This window comes from Stegostoma tigrinum, chromosome 24, assembly GCF_030684315.1.
Source record: "Stegostoma tigrinum isolate sSteTig4 chromosome 24, sSteTig4.hap1, whole genome shotgun sequence".
NCBI lineage: Eukaryota > Metazoa > Chordata > Chondrichthyes > Orectolobiformes > Stegostomatidae > Stegostoma > Stegostoma tigrinum.
Window position 1 is genome coordinate 35,060,985 of NC_081377.1, and position 17,555 is coordinate 35,078,539.

A 17,555-nucleotide genomic window follows, 5' to 3' on the forward strand; every position below is an offset into this window, starting at 1 on the left:
AGGCGGGGGAGGACCTACCAGGAGAAAGCCATAGCGGCCAGGTCTCTGGCACTGATCCTAGCTCTGTGGCTCAGAAGGGAAGGGGGGAGACTAGGAGGGTGATAGTGATAGGAGATTCAATTGTGAGGGGAACAGATAGGAGATTCTGTGATACCAAGCGAGACTCCCGGACGGTATGTTGCCAGGGTGCCAGGGTCAGGGATGTCTTGGATCTACAGGATTCTTAAGGAGGAGGGAGAACAGCCAGAAGTCTTGGTACACATGGGTATCAATGACATAGCTAGGAAATGGGATGAGGACCTGAAAAATGAATATAGAGAGTTAGGATGGAAGCTGAAAGCCAGGACGAGCAGTGTGGTCATGTCAGGATTACTACTGGTGCAACGGGCTAGTGAGGCTAGAAACAGAGAGACAGCGCAGATGAACACGTGGCTACAGACCTGGTGTAGGATGGAAGGCTTCAGGTTTGTGGATCACTGGGATGTTTTCTGGGGAAGGTGGGACCTGTACAGGAAGGACGGATTGTGCCTGAACTGGAAGGGGACAAATGTCCTGGGCGGGAGGTGTGCTAGAGCTTTTCGGGAGGGTTTAAATTAGTTTGCCAGAGGGACGGGAACCGGAACTCCAGGACAGATGATGGGATAGCTGGTGTATAGGCAGGTACAGCAAGCAGAGAATCTATGAGGAAGGATAAGCAGTTAATAGGGCAAAGTTGCAGTCAGTGTAATGGGTTGAGGTGTGTCTACTTCATTGCAAGAAATGTAAGGAATAAGGGTGATGGACTTAGAATGTGAATCAGTACTTGGAACTACGGTGTTGTGGCCATTACGGAGACTTGGATAACACAGGGGCAGAAATGGTTGTTGGATGTTCTGGGGTATAGATGTTTCAAATGAAATAGGGAGAGAGGTAAAAGAGGTGGGTGAGTGGTATTGTTAATCAGGGATAGTAGCATTGATGCAGAAAGGGAGGTGGTAGAGAAGGGTTTGTTCACTGAGACAGTATGCGTGGAAGTCAGAAACAGGAAAGGAGCAGTCACTTTATTGGGAGTTTTCTATAGACCCTCCAATAGCAACAGGAACAGACTGGGAGACAGATTTTATCAAGATGTAGAAGTAATAGAATTGTTGTCATGGGTAACTTCAACTTCCCTAATCTTTGCTGGAACCTCCTAAGGGAAGATTGTTTGGATGGACCAGATTTTGCCAGCTGTATCCAGGAAGGATTCCTAACTCAATATGTAGATAGGCCGACTAGAGGGGAGGCCATATTGGATTTGGTGCTTGGCAACGAGCCAGGCTGAGTGCCAGGTCTTTCGGTGGAGGAGCATTTCGGTAATAGTGATTACAACTCCCTGAGCTTTACTACAGTCATGGAGAGGGATAGGAGCAGACAGTGTGGCAAAGTATTTAATTTGGGGAGGGGGAATTACAATGCTATTAGGCAAGAACTACAGAGCACCAATTGGGATCAGATGTTCTCAGGGAAATGCACGACAGAAATGTGGAAGTTGTTTAGGGAGCGGTTGCTATGGGTACTGGATAGGTTTTCCCCACTGAGGCAAGCAAAGGATGGTAAGGTGGAGGAATCTTGGATGACAAGACATGTTGAACACCTAGTCAAGAGGAAGCAGGAAGCTTACTTAAGGTTGAGGAAGCAAGGATTGGACAGGGTTCTAGAGGTCTACAAGGTAGCCAGGAAGGAACTGAAGAATGGATTTAGGAGAGCGAGAAGGGGGGTACAAGAAAACCTTGGCATGTAGGATCAAGGAAAACCCCAAGGCTTTCTATTCTTATGTGAGGAACAAGAGGACGGCCAGAGCGAGGGTAGGGCCAATCAGGGATAGTGGAGGGAACTTGTGTGTGGAGTCAAAGGAGGTGAGGGAGGCCCTTAATGAATATTTTGCATCAGTATTCACCAGTGAAGGCCTCACAAGCCTCATTGAATTCTTTGAGAATGTGACAAAACACATTGATGAAGGTAGAGCAATAGATGAGGTGTATCTGGATTTTAGCAAGGCATTTGAAAGGGTTCCCCATGATAGGCTCATTCAGAAAGTAAGGAGGCATGGAATTCAGGGAAATTTGGCTGTCTGGATACAAAACTGGCTGTCCAACAGAAGACAGAGGGTGATAGTAGATGGAAAGTATTCAGCCTGCAGCTCAGTGACCAGTGGTGTTCCGCAGGGATCTGTTCTGGGATCTCTGCTCTTTGTGATCTTTATAAATGACTCGGATAAGGAAGTGGATGGGTGGGTTAGTAAGTTTGCCAATGACATGAAGGTTGGTGGAGGTGTGGACCGCCTGGAGGGCTGTTATAGGTCACAATGGGACATTGACAGGATGCAGAGCTGGGCAAAGAAGTGGCAGATGGAATTCAACCCGGAAAAGTGTGAAGTGATTCAATTTGAAAGGTCACATTTGAATGCAGAATACAGGGTTAATGGCAGGATTCTTGGCAGTGTGGAGGAACAGAGGGATCTTGGGGTCCACGTCCCTAGATCTCTCAAAATTGCTACCGAAGTTGATAGGGTTGTAAAGAAAATGTATGCTGTGTCGGCTTTCTTTGGCAGGGGAATTGAGTTTAAGAGCCATGAGGTTATGCTGCAGCTCTATAAAACTCTAGTTAGACTACATTTGGAATATTGTGTTCAGTTCCGGTCACTTCATTACAGGAAAGATGTGGAAGCTTTAGAAATGGTGCAGATTAGATTTACCAGGATGCTGCCTGGACTGGAGGGCAGGTCTTATGAGGAAAGGTTGAGGGAGCTAGAACTTTTTTCATTGGAGTGAGGAAGGGTGAGTGGTGATTTGATAGAGATGTACAGAATGATGAGAGGCACAGATAGAGTGGATAGTCACAGTTTTTGCCAGGGCGGAAATGACTATTATGAGGGGGCATAATTTTATGGTGATTGGAGGAAGGTATAGGGGAGATGTCAGCGATAGGTTCTTCACACACAGAGTGGTGGGCATGTGGAATGTGCTGCCAGCAGTGATAGTGGAGTCAGATACTTTAGAGACTTTTAAGTGACTCTTGGATAGGCACATGGAGGATAGTAAAATGTAGGGTATGCAGGATAGGTTGATCTTAGTAGGACAATAGGTTGGCACAACATTGTGGGCCGAAGGGTCTGTACTGTGCTATGTTCTATGTTCTTAACTGTCCATTTTCAATGTCCTACCTGGTCATTTTGCCCGATTCAGCCTGTAGGTTCACCTGCACCATACACGACTTCAGTGTACAGTCCTGAAGATATTAGATTGGAAATACTCTGAAGAAACTATATTGGAAATTGTTTTAATTTGTTCTCTCCAAAACACATCTACATATATATTTGCAGTTAAGTGAGGAATTTCATAACCATTTAACACCACTCAGTCAATAATTGTGAAAATTGCACTTGAGGAAGGAGAATGTAAATATTTTATTTCAAACTTCTTTAAAAAAAATCAAGCAGAACAGAGCCCTGGGGATAGCGTTGGCCAGAGAAAGGATTGGATTGTTCTACAGTGAGCTGCTATTCACTTGCAGGGCCGAATGGCTTTCTTTCTTCTCTTTCTGTAACGTATCTGACTCTACATGTTCAACAAGGAAAGAAACTGAAATCAGATCGCCGTAACGGAGCAAGCAGTCATGAGAAATGAACCCCAAGTTCAAAGTGGTTGTGGTGATGTGGAAAATTTGTTGCACTGGATTTTCTGAGGAGTGGGAATCTCACACAGACAGATGTTCCCCATTTAATGAAAGAAGGGGGAGCTCTGTGTTTCTGAGAGGAGATTCCAAACGGAGTTCCTTTGGAATATAGAGCTGTACGCCCATTCTTTTCGGAGCACAGAACTGTCAGAGGAATGTAAATTACGCTCCTTTCCACAGCAGTCAGTGACCACAGTCTGACACATTAATGTACTGACAGCCACTTTGACAGCTGGCATTGGAGCAGTTCCACTAATGCTGCCCATGCAGGATCCCGCAAATCTTCTGGGAAGGAAAACACAACGCCAGTATCCTCAACCAGGCCCTCACCTCCAGCATCGAGGCACTCACCACCCTTGCGTTGATCGGCTTCGATGGGCTGGGCATGGCCGACCTGAGGATCCCAAGCCGGTGCTCCCCTTCCAGCTCAGAAACGGCAGGCAAGCCCCAGGTGGACAGGAAAGGCTGAGCTGGGATCCCCTCCAGGCCTCCCCTGTCGAAGTGCGGCGTTCTCACACACACCTGACACTCACTGGCCCAAGGCTGCCCAAAGTGGAGGAGGAGAGTCCAGGAAGGGGTTGAGCACCTGGAGACTTGCTGTTGGGAAAAAGCAGAAGGCAGGTGAAAAGGAGCGCGCTGCCACCCCAACACACCCCTTCCCAAGGCCACTTTTTGTTCCAAGTGTAGCAGTGTCTGAGGAAGCTGCATCCGTCTGCACATCCACCTACAGGTTCACCCTGAGGGTGGAAGAGAGTCGTTCTCGTTGGTGATGGACCGCCAATGATGATGATGCGTGTTTTAAGTATGTACGTGTGATGTTAAAATGCGGAGGATGGTACAGTACATGACTGATGATGGGGATAGAATACCAGATAAGAAAAGTGTCAGGTGGGTAGAGTGTCAGCTGGGGAGGGATAGGATGGGAACCAAAATTGTAGTTCAAGTATAGAAAAGGCTGAGAGTAGGGAGGTCCGAAATAAAGTTTCAGGGACGCAAGATGGTAGCGGCAAGCAAGAAGTTGGTTTGAAGTGTGTCTACTTCAATGCCAGGAGCGTCCGGAATAAGGTGGGTGAACTTGCAGCATGGGTTAGTACCTGGGACTTCGATGTTGTGGCCATTTCGGAGACATGGAGAGACCAGGCACAGGAATGGTTGTTGCAGGTTCCGGGATTTAGATGTTTCAGTAAGAACAGAGAAGATGGTAAAAGAGGTGGAGGTGTGGCATTGTTGGACAAGGACAGTATTACAGTTGCAGAAAGGATGTTTAGGGACTCGTCAACTGAGGTAGTATGGGCTGAGGTTAGAAACAGGAAAGGAGAGGTCACCCTGTTGGGAGTTTTCTATACGCCTCCGAATAGTTCCAGAGATGTGGAGGAAAGGATAGCAAAGATGATTCTCGATAGGAGTGAGAGAGACAGAGTAGTTGTCATGGGGGACTTCAACTTTCCAAATATCGACTGGGAGTACTATAGTTCGAGTACTATATATGGGTCAGTTTTTGTCCAGTATGTGTAGGAGGGATTCCTGACACAGTATGTAGACAGGCCAACAAGAGGCAAAGCCACATTAGATTTGGTACTGGGTAATAAGCCCGGTCAGGCGTTAGATTTGGAAGTAGGTGAGCACTTTGGTGATAGCGATCACAATTCTGTTATGTTTACTTTAGTGATGGAAAGGGGTAGGTATATACCACTGGGCAAGAGTTATAGCTGGGGGAAAGGCAATTACGATGAGATTAGACAAGATTTAGGGAGCATAGGGTGGGGAAGGAAACTGCAGGGGATGGGCACATTAGAAATGTGGAGCTTATTCAAGGAGACGCTCCTGTGTGTCCTAGATAAGTATGTACCTGTCAGGCAGGGAGGAAACTGTAGAGTGCGGGAGCCGTGGTTTACTAAGGAGGTGGAATCTCTGGTCAAGAAGAAGAAAAATGCTACTGTTAGGATGAGATGTGAAGGCTCAGTTAGGGCGCTTGAGGGTTACAAGGTAGCCAGGAAAGACCTAAAGAGAGAGCTCAGAAGAGCCAGGAGGAGACATGAGAAGTTGTTGGCGGATAGGATCAGGGTAAACCCTAAGGCTTTCTATAGGTATTTAAGGAATAAAAGAATGACGCGAGTAAGATTAGGGCCAATCAAGGATAGTAGTGGGAAGTTTTGTGTGGAGTCAGAGGAGATAGGGGAAGCACTAAATGAATATTTTTCTGCAGTATTCACTCTAGAAAACGACAATGTTGTCAAGGAGAATACAGGCTACTAGACTAGGTGGGATTGAGGTTCACAAGGAAGAGGCATTAGAAATCCTACAGACTGTGAAAATAGATAAGTCCCCTGGGCCGGATGGGATTTATCCTAGGATCCTGTGGGAAGCCAGGGAGGAGATTGCCGAGCCTTTGACATTGATCTTTAACTCGTCATTGTCTACAGGAATAGTGCCAGATGACTGGAGGATAGCAAATGTGGTTCCCCTGTTCAAGAAGGGGAGTAGAGACAACCCTGGTAATTATAGACCAGTGAGCCTTACCTCAGTTGTTGGTAAAGTGTTGGAAAAGGTTATAAGAGATAGGATTTATAATCATCTGGAAAAGAATAATTTGATTAGGGATAGTCAGCGCGGTTTTGTGAAGGGAAGGTCATGCCTCACAAACCTTATTGAGTTCTTTGAGAAGGTGACCAAACAGGTAGATAAGAGTAAACCGGTTGATGTGGTGTATATGGATTTCAGCAAGGCGTTTGATAAGGTTCCCCACAATAGGCTATTGTACAAAATGCGGAGGAATGGGATTGTGGGAGATATAGCAGTTTGGATTGGAAATTGGCTTGCTGAAAGAAGACAGAGGGTGGTAGTTGATGGGAAATGTTCATCCTGAAGACCAGTTACTAGTGGTGTACCACAAGGGTTGGTGTTGGGTCCACTGCTGTTTGTCATTTTTATAAATGACCTGGATGAGGGCATAGAAGGATGGGTTAGTAAATTTGCAGATGACACTAAGGTCGGTGAAGTTGTGGATAGTGATGAAGGAGGCTGTAGGTTACAGAGAGACATAGATAAGCTGCAGAGCTGGGCTGAGAGGTGGCAAATGGAGTTTAATGCAGACAAGTGTGAGGTGATGCACTTTGGTAGGAGTAACCACAATGCAAAGTACTGGGCTAATGGTAAGATTCTTGGTAGCGTAGATGAGCAGAGGGATCTCAGTGTCCATGTACACAGATCCTTGAAAGTTGCCACCCAGGTTGACAGGGCTGTTAAGTAGGCATACAGTGTTTTCGCTTTTATTAACAGAGGGATCGAGCTCCGGAACCATGAGGTTATGCTGCAGCTGTACAAAACTCTGGTGCGGCCGCACTTGGAGTATTGCGTACAGTTCTGGTCACTGCATTATAAGAAGGATATGGAAGCTTTGGAAAGGGTGCAGAGGAGATTTACTAGGATGTTGCCTGGTATGGAGGGAAGGTCTAACGAGGAAAGGCTGAGGGGCTTGACGCTGTTTTCGTTAGAGAGAAGAAGGTTGAGATGTGACTTAATTGAGACATATAAAATAATCAGAGGGTTAGATAGGGTGGATAGGGAGAGCCTTTTTCCTAGGATGGTGACGGTGAGCACGAGGGGGTACAGCTATAAATTGAGGGGTGAAAGATATAGGATAGATGTCAGAGGTAGTTTCTTTACTCAGAGAGTAGTAAGGCAATGGAACGCTTTGCCTGCAACATTAGTAGATTCGCCAACTTTAAGTACGTTTAAGTCGTCTTTGGACAAGCATATGGATGTACATGGAATAGTGTAGGTTAGATGGGCTTCAGATCGGTATGACAGGTCGGCACAACATTGAGGGCCGAAGGGCCTGTACTGTGCTGTAATGTTCTATGTTCTATGTTCTATGATGCCAGGGGTAGCACTCCACATGAGTAGGGGGTAAAGAGCCTAGTGCGTAAGTTTGAAGGTGGGTGGGTACAATGTTGCCAGGTACATAGTGTGCCAGCTGGAGAGGCATTTGAGTGACCGGGTTAGGATTCCAAATGGGTATGGGTTTAGGATGCCAGCTATATAAGGTGCCATGATGCCATGTGGGTGGAGTACCAACTGTGGAAGGGGCGGTATTTCGGAGGTGGGATACCAGAGGGCACGGAGCCTAGTAAGGAGGGGCTAGCTGGGTCAGGTGCCAGGTGGGTAGGATGCCAAATGGGATGGAGGCAGGGTACCAGTGACATGGAAAGTGCTGCAATGCTTAGAGAAGTTTGGTATGAATGGAAGAAGTTGGGTCAGACTGGGTTGTGTCCAGATGGTTTGGTTGGTTGGGTAGCAGGGAGAGGTAATAGTAATAGTGGGGTGGGGATATGGTGGCGTTTGGTTGGGTTCGGTCAGATCTGGAAGTTTGGGGGAGGTGTAGTAGGGGAATTTCCCAACAGAAAATTCCCAGGCAATTCCATTGAAGTCCACTATGATGGAGATTCCGCAAGGTCCCAATGAGCAGCTCCCTTCTCCATGTGCAAAATGACAACCTGGCTCCTGGAAAATTGGGGCCAAAAGATCAAAGGAAATTTTGTTACCTCTGATTTATTTTAAATGTTTATTATTAAAGTATGTATTTTTCAAGCTTATAATAATTCCATATCACCAATTTTAGAATAGGCTTAATCTGGATTCAATCACAATAACATAATAACCCAATAACATAAACTTTGTTAGGCTGTGTATTCTGTACACATCCCAGACTAAAAGTCACCTCTTCAGTCTGAGCCAAATTGCATGTTGGCCAAACTACAGAAATTCAATCATCCAAATAGATTCTTTGATGGCAATGCAAAATTCCTGGCTCTGCTGCTGTTTGACAAGAGATCTGACAAAGCCTTGGCACCTTGAACTGACAAGATCCAATCACTGAAGTACTGCTGACAACGCCAATTTAAATACTTTTTGGCAAAGTCTATGATCCAATGGTTCCAAACATTTTGTCCTCCAGAAGCTTTAAGTTGAGGACACTTGCAATCTTCACCTGGCCTTCCCTCCAGGGAGACCTAGAAGTGGGACCTTTGCTGATGTTTGCACAATGTTGACTTGTGACACCTGAGGTCCTGAAGCAGCCTGTGCTCACAAGCAGCATGACCCTGGACCAACATTCAACCTTGGATTGACTAATGCCAAGTGACGTTTGTTCCATCTCTAACAAAAAACAAGGTCTAGCAATCTCCCCCTTGACTTTCAATCGTATTACCATGGCTGAATCCTCCACTTTCAACTTCCTTGGAAGTACTTTTGAGCAGTAATTGAACTGGACAAGCCACTCACAGACTGTGGATACAAAGGAAGGACTGAAACCAGCAATTCTGTGGAGTGCAATTCACTTGTCATCTCACCAAACCCTGTCCACCAACTACAGGACTAACTCAGGAGTGGGAAGGAATACCTTCCACTTTCCTGGATAAGTGTAGATCCAACACTCAAAAACCTCAGCACAATCCAGGACAAAGCATCCCGTTTAATTGGCACCTATCCACCACATTAAACATTCACACTCTCTACACCTCCAAACCAAGGCGCACAGCAGCAACTCACCAAAGCCTCCTTTCCTAACCTGTGACCACTATCTCCTAGAAGGACAAGGGGAACAGATATATGGAACATTGCTCTTTAAGGAAAAATCATCCTGGCTTCAAAACATTTCGCTGCTCCTTCACTATGTCTGGGTCAAAATGCTGGAACCCCCTCCCTTATAGCACAGTGGCTGTCCCTACATCACCTGGACTAAAGTGGTTCAAGAAATCAGATTGCCACCAGCCTCCTCTGAAGGATTATAAGTGCTGGCTTCGCTAGCCACTCTCAAGGATGAATTAAAGTGAAACACTAATACTGCAAGAAAACAAAAAATCCCCTCCTTCTCCCACTTCCCCCTTTCATTTTTCTTAAACTGTTTTTAATCTCTTCAACTTCTGTTTCTCATGTTTTCTCCTCCATTTACATTTCTTGCTCTCTTCCTTTGTTTACTCTCTTCCTCACTTATCTTCTCCCTCCAATGTTTTATGTTTTCTTTTTTTCTGCTTACTCAATACTTCTTACATCTTTCTTTTCACTTTATCTTACAGCTCTGCAACATGGGAGTATTGTCAGGACCCTAACAGAAATGAACAATGCGGGTTAAAAATAAGTAAGGGGCCTGTGAAAGAAAACACGGTGTCAAGCTGTGTGGACAAAATAGACAATTGATAAGACTGCTCCTGTGAACATAGATACGTGACTTTGTCATTCATTAGAAATTGGAGCCCCGGTTCCAGTTTACCATGATTACTAAAAGGACAAATGTAGCTAATCACCTCAGCAGCAGCTAAGGAATGTAATGGTCAGCCAGTGTTCCTGAACATAAGCTGATGTGGAAAGTGAGCCTGTATTAATACTGGTGAACATGTAATAAAGCTCCACTGTGATGGCTTTTATTGTCACAAAGTCCCTAAGTATTGACTGCCCTGATCACCTTAGAAGCACAATCATTTCAATAACCGCAATTGTCATTTCTATTTCATCACCAGTGTTGTAAAAAAATCACTTCACAAGAGGGTTATTAAGAAACAATTCCAAGGGAAACATTTGGACAGGTGACCCACAAGCTCAGTGAAAGAAGGAAAGTTTCAGGAGTGTCCAGAAAGGGGTGGAAAGAGTTCAGAACCCAGATAGATAAAGGCACAGTCCTCAATATTTGGACAATAGTGATGGGTAATATAATACACGAGGCTAGAACTGAGAAGGTAATGTCAGGTTGGAGATAGGGATGTGCAAATCATAAGCAATTTGAAAATAAGGATGAGAATTTCAAAATCAGAGCATGGGAATCATATCAGATAGTGAGTAAAAGGGCAGCGATGTACAGGACTTGGTGAGAGTTAGAATGCTGCAGGCAATGGTTGATTTCAAGTATGAGTTTACGTTTATAGATGGAGGACAACAGGATTGTTATCTTCTTATTCTATGTGAATTATGGCTGAACTAGATTCATCTCACTCTGTGAGCGAATTGGCCACAGCCTGTATAAAGTTTTCATTAAACTCTTTATTTACAGCTATATACAACCAAAACCTCATCATACACAACATACTTTATCCATTTTATCCTTCAGAGCTTCTAATCAGCCCTATACATACCTCATTATTCATTCAGTGTCATTAACATCAATATTAGCACATATCTCCACATCTTTGCCCACCTCCCCAGTGTAATTCCAAGAATTAATAAATTACAATTAAACCACTTTCATCTCTTTCTAAAGGCCTCACAATTAGAGCCTGTTTGGTATCATTATGAATCTATGTATTCTGGTTATCACTATTTCTAGTTCTTGCTATTTCTAGCCAACACTCAGTGCTTAAATTTGAGCGCCAATCATTGAAATGGTTGATGCAAAGTTCATCATAATATTCCATTCTTTGAATTATTGGAAATTTTCCTTCTGGCTTCTAAAAATATTACAGCTTTCCTGTATCTTCTGAAGACTTCCAAGATGTCTGGATGAGATACAATTGTAGTTATCGCAATTGCTCAATGGTCGTACCTTTAGCCTAGTGGTCTCTTATCTACACTTTCCATCCAGGTATTAACATGAAAAGAGTCTTTGTTCAATGCCAAAAATTGTAGCATCTGGGCTTTGAGATTTTTCCTTTTGCCTTACTTGACCACAATCTTCTAAGGTGCTGTGGCGCCTGATCTTAAATTGTAAAAGAAGGAACAAAAACAGAAGTTGCTGGAAAAGCTCAGCAGGTCTGGTAGCATCTGAGGAGAAAAAAATCAGGGTTAATGTTTTGCGTTTGATGACCCTTCCCCAGTTCTAGGGAAGAGTCACGGACCCAAAACATTAACTCTGATTTTTCCTTCACAGATGCTGCCAGATCTGCTGAATTTTTCCAGCAACTTCTGTTATTGTTCCTGATTTACAGCGTCCAGAGTTCTTTCAGTATTTAATATGTAAAGAAGGAAGTTGAGCCTTTAGCTATCTCCCTATTCACAATTCTATAGGTGAAAATCACGGCTTAATGGTTTTGCCCTCTAATTCAGTAACACCAACTTAACATGGTTATTCTTCATTGTAAGCAACTGAGTAGATTTTAAGCCTGTCTCCACTTCCCTACCAGCTTGAAGGTAGAGTGGCTAACTGGTCTCATATTGAAATCCACATTCTTCAGCAAATTGTCTGAAATGTTCATTCGTGAATTGTGGGTCAGTATCCACGATCATGTTGTCTAGAATATTGTTAAAAAAAGAGGAAATATTTGCAGAAGAGCCAGAAGGAATACCAAGGCCAGACAACAGCATGGTCTATATTGTTGTCATCAAGAATGACTACCAATGAGATGAGAGAATGCCTGAAAGCTCATTTGGGTCATTTCAGACCCTGTGATAGGTGACAATGGACCACAACTCTCAACTGAAGTAATCATAAGATTAGATTAGATTACCTACATAAAGGACTGAGAAGTTCAACATCACATGCCATCTCCACAATGTCCCCAGTCAAAGAGTATGGGTGAAGCATCAATGAAAATTACTAAAGGAATTACAAAGAAACCACGCAAATCCAGCGCAGACTGGTACAAAGCAATCCTGGAGTGGAGAAGTATACATCCTGGTGGCATGGAAAGTAATCCCATTTAAAGATTAATTTCATACCACACCCACTGCTCTTTCAGTAGCAAAAAAAAACACGAGGCCAGAAGTAGCATCAAGCAAGGGTAACAAAATCAAAGTGAAATTACAGAAATTCAAATGTCACTTTGATAAAACTGCCCAGTCAGTGCCAGACTGAGCATTGGACAGCTGGCCAGAGTGCAAATATTCAGCATTCTCAACAGTCAGCTCACATGGCAAATTGGAACCTGTTTAAAACAGTTGTTACCTTGAGCATATGTCATAAAGGTGAATGATCAGTTACATTGTCGTAAGCATAGGCACATATACACGCCTAAAGAAACTGCTCCTTCACTTCAGGCTGCTGTTCAGGAAGGTTTGATCTCAACACTTATGATGGAGTGCAGAACAATCATTAGTCTCAGAGGTCCCCCTCTCCACAACAACAGAAACAGACCAGCAACAAGTTACCATAGTAATTACCCTCACCATGGAGTGTATTTAGGTCAGTGCACACTGTCAGAATGGGTGGCCTGTATATCTCCTGAGCAAACAGGTGCTAATACAATTTTATGAGCAATGGACACACATAAGTGTGGGGAATGGTTATTATCTTAACTTTCAATTACCAAAGAGCCAATGACAATGTATTTGCGTTCAATTAGAAAACTTGCTTGATTTAATGATTCAGTAAATGAATGCACTGAGACGAAGGAAAGTTGGACTGACTAGAATTAACAGAATTTTGTTAATGAATGATAATTTTCTTTGTTGACCATGAACATTGGGTAACCTTGGCAACATGCAGCTTTATGTAAAGGAGAATGTTTGCAATAATACATAGTGTTACCTAGCTGCTGTTGTTATTTGAGCTCTTCGTCTGCGTTAATGCTTTCATTTTGCGGTAGACCTTAAACATAATGCCTGAAACAAATATTTGTTGATGGTAGCAAATGTCTTTGGTGTTTAAGTGTTCATGACATAAACAATACAAGTCAAAATAAGAACTTCAAATGCTTTTGAGGTTTCTGGTCCTCATACTGTTTATTGTACCTTTGTTCTGCATATCATTTTGCCTAAATGACTACTGTTGACTTTTTGGAGAACATCTTCAGTCAAAGCTTTTGGGATTCAAGTCTATCATTGAACAGTAGACGATCACTTATGTGTGTCCATTGCTCATAAAATTGTATTAGCACCTGTTTGCTCAGGAGATATACAGGCCACCCATTCTGACAGTGTGCACTGACCTAAATACACTTTGTGTCTTCTGGGAGAATTTCTGCAACATCTGTGATTTTGTTCCCTACGGCAGGTAGGCTTTTTGCTATAGTCAAAGAATACGCTTCGATCTCAGAGAAGACAACTAAGCCTTTCTTTGCAACTTAATCAACTGTGCTTTTGAAAGAGTGTCTGCCCCATTGTAATCTTGAGACACTTCACTGACTTTCTTTATGAAACCTTAATGTAAATGCTATTGTCTGATGAACAGAGAAATTTGCTGTTTGTGCAAGATTTACAGAATTTCATTAATTTAGTTTTCTTTGTGTAAGAGAACTGTGGTGATCTGACCCCTGAATTTGGGGATTGTGCCTCCCAAACATTGCAGCTTGAATTTGGATGGCTGAATTTTGACTTCTTTAAGCCATTCAAAATGATCTGCGAAGTCTCCGGTTTCGAGGTTAAATTCTGTTTGGAATATTTTGCCTTACTGTTCTCCTGATCAGGACTTCTTATCTTCATCTTTTCTTTGTCTTGATGAGGAAATCTTCAGCTTCAATGTCTTGGCTTTTGATTTCCATAATGCTGCCATTGTTGAAAACTCATCCCAGCCACCCTTCATTAAATGGATGGTTGAGCTTACAAAATTGTTTTAAATGTGCTGGCTTGCCAAAGAGAAAGCATTCCGATCCCTCTCTTAGATATCTGACTCCTTATTTCTCCCCAACTGTAATCTCAAAAAAAAAGTTAAATTCCGTACAACATCCTTATGACTTTTTGTGATCTAGTCATCCATTTTTCTAGTTGAGGGTCAATACTCAGTAGTTGAAAGTCTATCTGCCTGCGCCTCAGCCCAACTTGTACTTGGGCTGCCAATTTCCTACATTCTCCATTAACATAAATATGACATCTTACCTCCATAGGAGGCATCCAGGAGAACTTTCCTTTTTAAGGGCCGTTAGCAATGGGTAATAAATGTTGTTCTTGCCACTAATGCCAATAGTCCAAGAATAGATGGAGTCATAAAGTCATAAAGCCAATGAGGTGTTGATGGGGGTGAACGTTTATAGAATCTTAACTCTGCCAGAATCAGTAACTTAGGAAGGGGAAGAAGATAAGAGGAGATCAAATTGGGAAGAAAAAAACAAAGTCTCGAAGCCATGTTTCATTCTGGCGTTGGATCGAATATGATTTTATAATTAGGCTTGCAGCTTTTTCTGAACTGCTTCAAACTATTCAGTGCCTTCATGACAAAAGGTGGCAAAACCAAATGTATTTTTAAGTTAGCTTACTTACCAATTCTCAGAAATCATTTTGTGGTCTTAGCGATTACAACATGGGGCTATCAAGAACTATTTCCAACATGTCTGTGATAGATTTTTCTTTCAGAATAGCTTTCCCAAGTCACAAGATGTAAATACTTCCTATTATTTTTGTGTAGCCTGCAGATTTACATTTTCAAAGTACTGTATTATAACACGATACTTCCCAAATAAATCATGAAGCTAACACACAGGAAATGGATCTTGAATTGTACACTGTAAAATCCTACCAAATAGATGCTGATAATATGTATTGATTTTATATTAATTGTTTATAAAATCTCTTGCACAATGTAAAACTGCGTGGAGTTTATAAGCTACAGAGAAGCTAAATGTTCTTGTCAATGAGGAAAATAAGGTATTCTGGATATTATAACATAGTACATTAATCTTACCCTTCTTAATTTCATAAATTGTGACTGTAAGATAATAATAGGAAATACTGTCTGCATATTCAATGGGTTAGTTCAATGCAAGTTGCATGATGACTTATATTCCCCATGTGAATTGATCAGTGGCTTCTGCGTGACAATCATGAATAAGTTAAGGTCAGCACTATAAATTAACTTTAAATCATATCCCTCTTGTCTATTTATATGCCCAGTTTAATGCTTATGGTAAAAAGACAAAATGATGTATTGAATGATCCAACATTGTTTAGTTCCATTACAGGAAGGGATGTTGAGAGGCAGCAATAATACAGGCTAGAAGTATTCTCTTGGAAACATTCTTTTGCAGCAGAATAGTTATAATCCTTTAATCATTAATATTGTTCTTGTTAAATGAGAAATATGTTTGATCGTGCTCCTGTGAAAGGCCTTGTTTCAGAACATCACAAGCGTGAGATAAATGAAAGTCCAAGTATCTGTTGAACATGGATGGTCATTTTGCACAGAGTGTGCAGCTGCGATAGGAATTGTCCCTTGCTGCTCTATCATTTTGCTGTTTTGAAGAACACGCAGTTCATAAGGCTCAGCATGTAAACCACTGTCTGGCCTCAGCTGGACTAATTGGATGGTGCTTTCCCTTCAGCTGGCATGGGTACAATAGACAAACTGGCTTCTTCTACGCTGTATCGTTCTATGATTGAAATAAATTATGGCTCGTGAAGAGTGGATGACAGTGACTCAAGTTCTGCAAGATCCATCATAATACACAGAACTCGTTCTGAGAGAGGGTCACCAGACCCGAAATGTTAACTCTGCTGTGCCTTCGCAGATGCTGCCAGATCTGCTAAGCTTTTCCAGCAATTTCAGTTTTTGTCTGTGGCACAAAATAATAAAATTGCCATTTAATTTCTGACAACGTATTCACTTTAAGAATGAAGCCCACTCTCTGAGTTAAATTTTGACTTTGTGCAATGATGTGAAAGTTGACATTAGTTTAAATCTTTAGAATTTTCCTTCTATCACTTTCAGAGCACTTTGGACCAGGATTAGTGGTCACTATGGAGGAGGACACCACCTAAATCATCCTGATTTGCTGAGAAAGTAAATAATAGTTACAGTATTGAGGATTGACACTTTGAAGTATGCCTCAATCCACTCTTCGCCCCTCCTAAAGGATACTGACTTATGGCAGGATTCATTTTTGCATCTAGGGTAGAATCTTGGATTTCTTTGGGAAAGCTCCTAAGTGGAACTGGAAACCTCAACTGAAAGGGAAATTGAATCTTCAAATTCATAGGAAAACTAAAAATGAAAGAGAAATTGTAAATTTCAAGTTGCTGGAGAAGCTGAAACCAGTTAATGAGGCACAATGTTACTTCAGCTCAGAGATTCCAGTCGTGCAGTTCAGGCAGGATGAAGCAGAATGGATTAAGCTGGATCTGAGTGCTGGGAATAATCAAATTCCTGATTGCAGAAGCTGAATATAATCTTGATGGAGGGACAGCAGGACCCACATGAACGAACTTGAGGAGGCCCTGCAGATGTGTGCTATTTTGGAGAAGACCGTGACTATGGAACTTGAGTTGGTTAAGTGGTACTATTGACTGTGAATCAGGCTAAATCCCTGACAAAAGAAAGCTGGAATTTCTATTGGAAAAAGTTCTGAACTTTGAAAGGCTTGGTGCCTGAAATTAATACTGAATGGATATACTGAATTGTCCTGATTACATTTTCAAGATCTGTCTTTGTATGTGCTCATAAATATGCAATTTACAGTTTATTTTATCAGCTGCTATTCACCTGTTTCATTGAAGTTTAATTTGTGTTGATTTTGGTTTGATTGTTACAATGAAAGTTTCATAATGTGAAATGTTATTCACCACATTTCTCCACTGGGATTGTTTGTAAAGTCTGGTTTTTGCTTACTGGGCTGATTTCTAGGCTGGCAGGACTGACATGTGAAGTGAGATTGACTCAATTAAGACTATATTTTTTGGGGTTTACAGAAATGAGGAGGAATCTTATAAAAACCTATGAAATTCTAACAGCACTCAACAGGGTTGATGCAGGAAGGATGTTTCCAGTGACCAGGGAATCCAGAACAATGGATCACAGTTTAACGATATGGTTTAGGCCATTTAAGATTGAGATAAAGGGTCATTTCTTCGCTCAAAGAGTGTTGAGCCTGTGAAACTGTAAGCCGCAGAAAGTGGTTGAGGCCAAAACATTAAATGTTTCCAAGTAGTTGCATGTCATTCTTAGGGCTAAAGGGATCAAAGTGTAGGGGGAGTGGCAACAAAATTGGATGATCAGCCATGATTAT

At 42.4% G+C, this 17,555-nt stretch overlaps 1 protein-coding gene across 2 annotated transcripts in view; it reads right to left on the bottom strand.

The window, feature by feature from the left end:
* Positions 1-17,555, bottom strand: part of LOC125464825 (parkin coregulated gene protein) — a 288,676-nt gene that overhangs the window by 94,736 nt on the left and 176,385 nt on the right. The window contains exon 3 of one of the 2 annotated variants that reach the window (XM_048557642.1): positions 3,922-4,293. The exons of the other annotated variant lie outside the window; for it this stretch is intronic. Within the exon in view, the coding sequence (XP_048413599.1) occupies positions 3,949-4,293 (345 nt within the window). The 3' untranslated portion in view covers positions 3,922-3,948. Of the gene's footprint in view, positions 1-3,921; positions 4,294-17,555 lie in introns of those variants that run through there. 2 annotated transcript variants of the gene reach the window in all.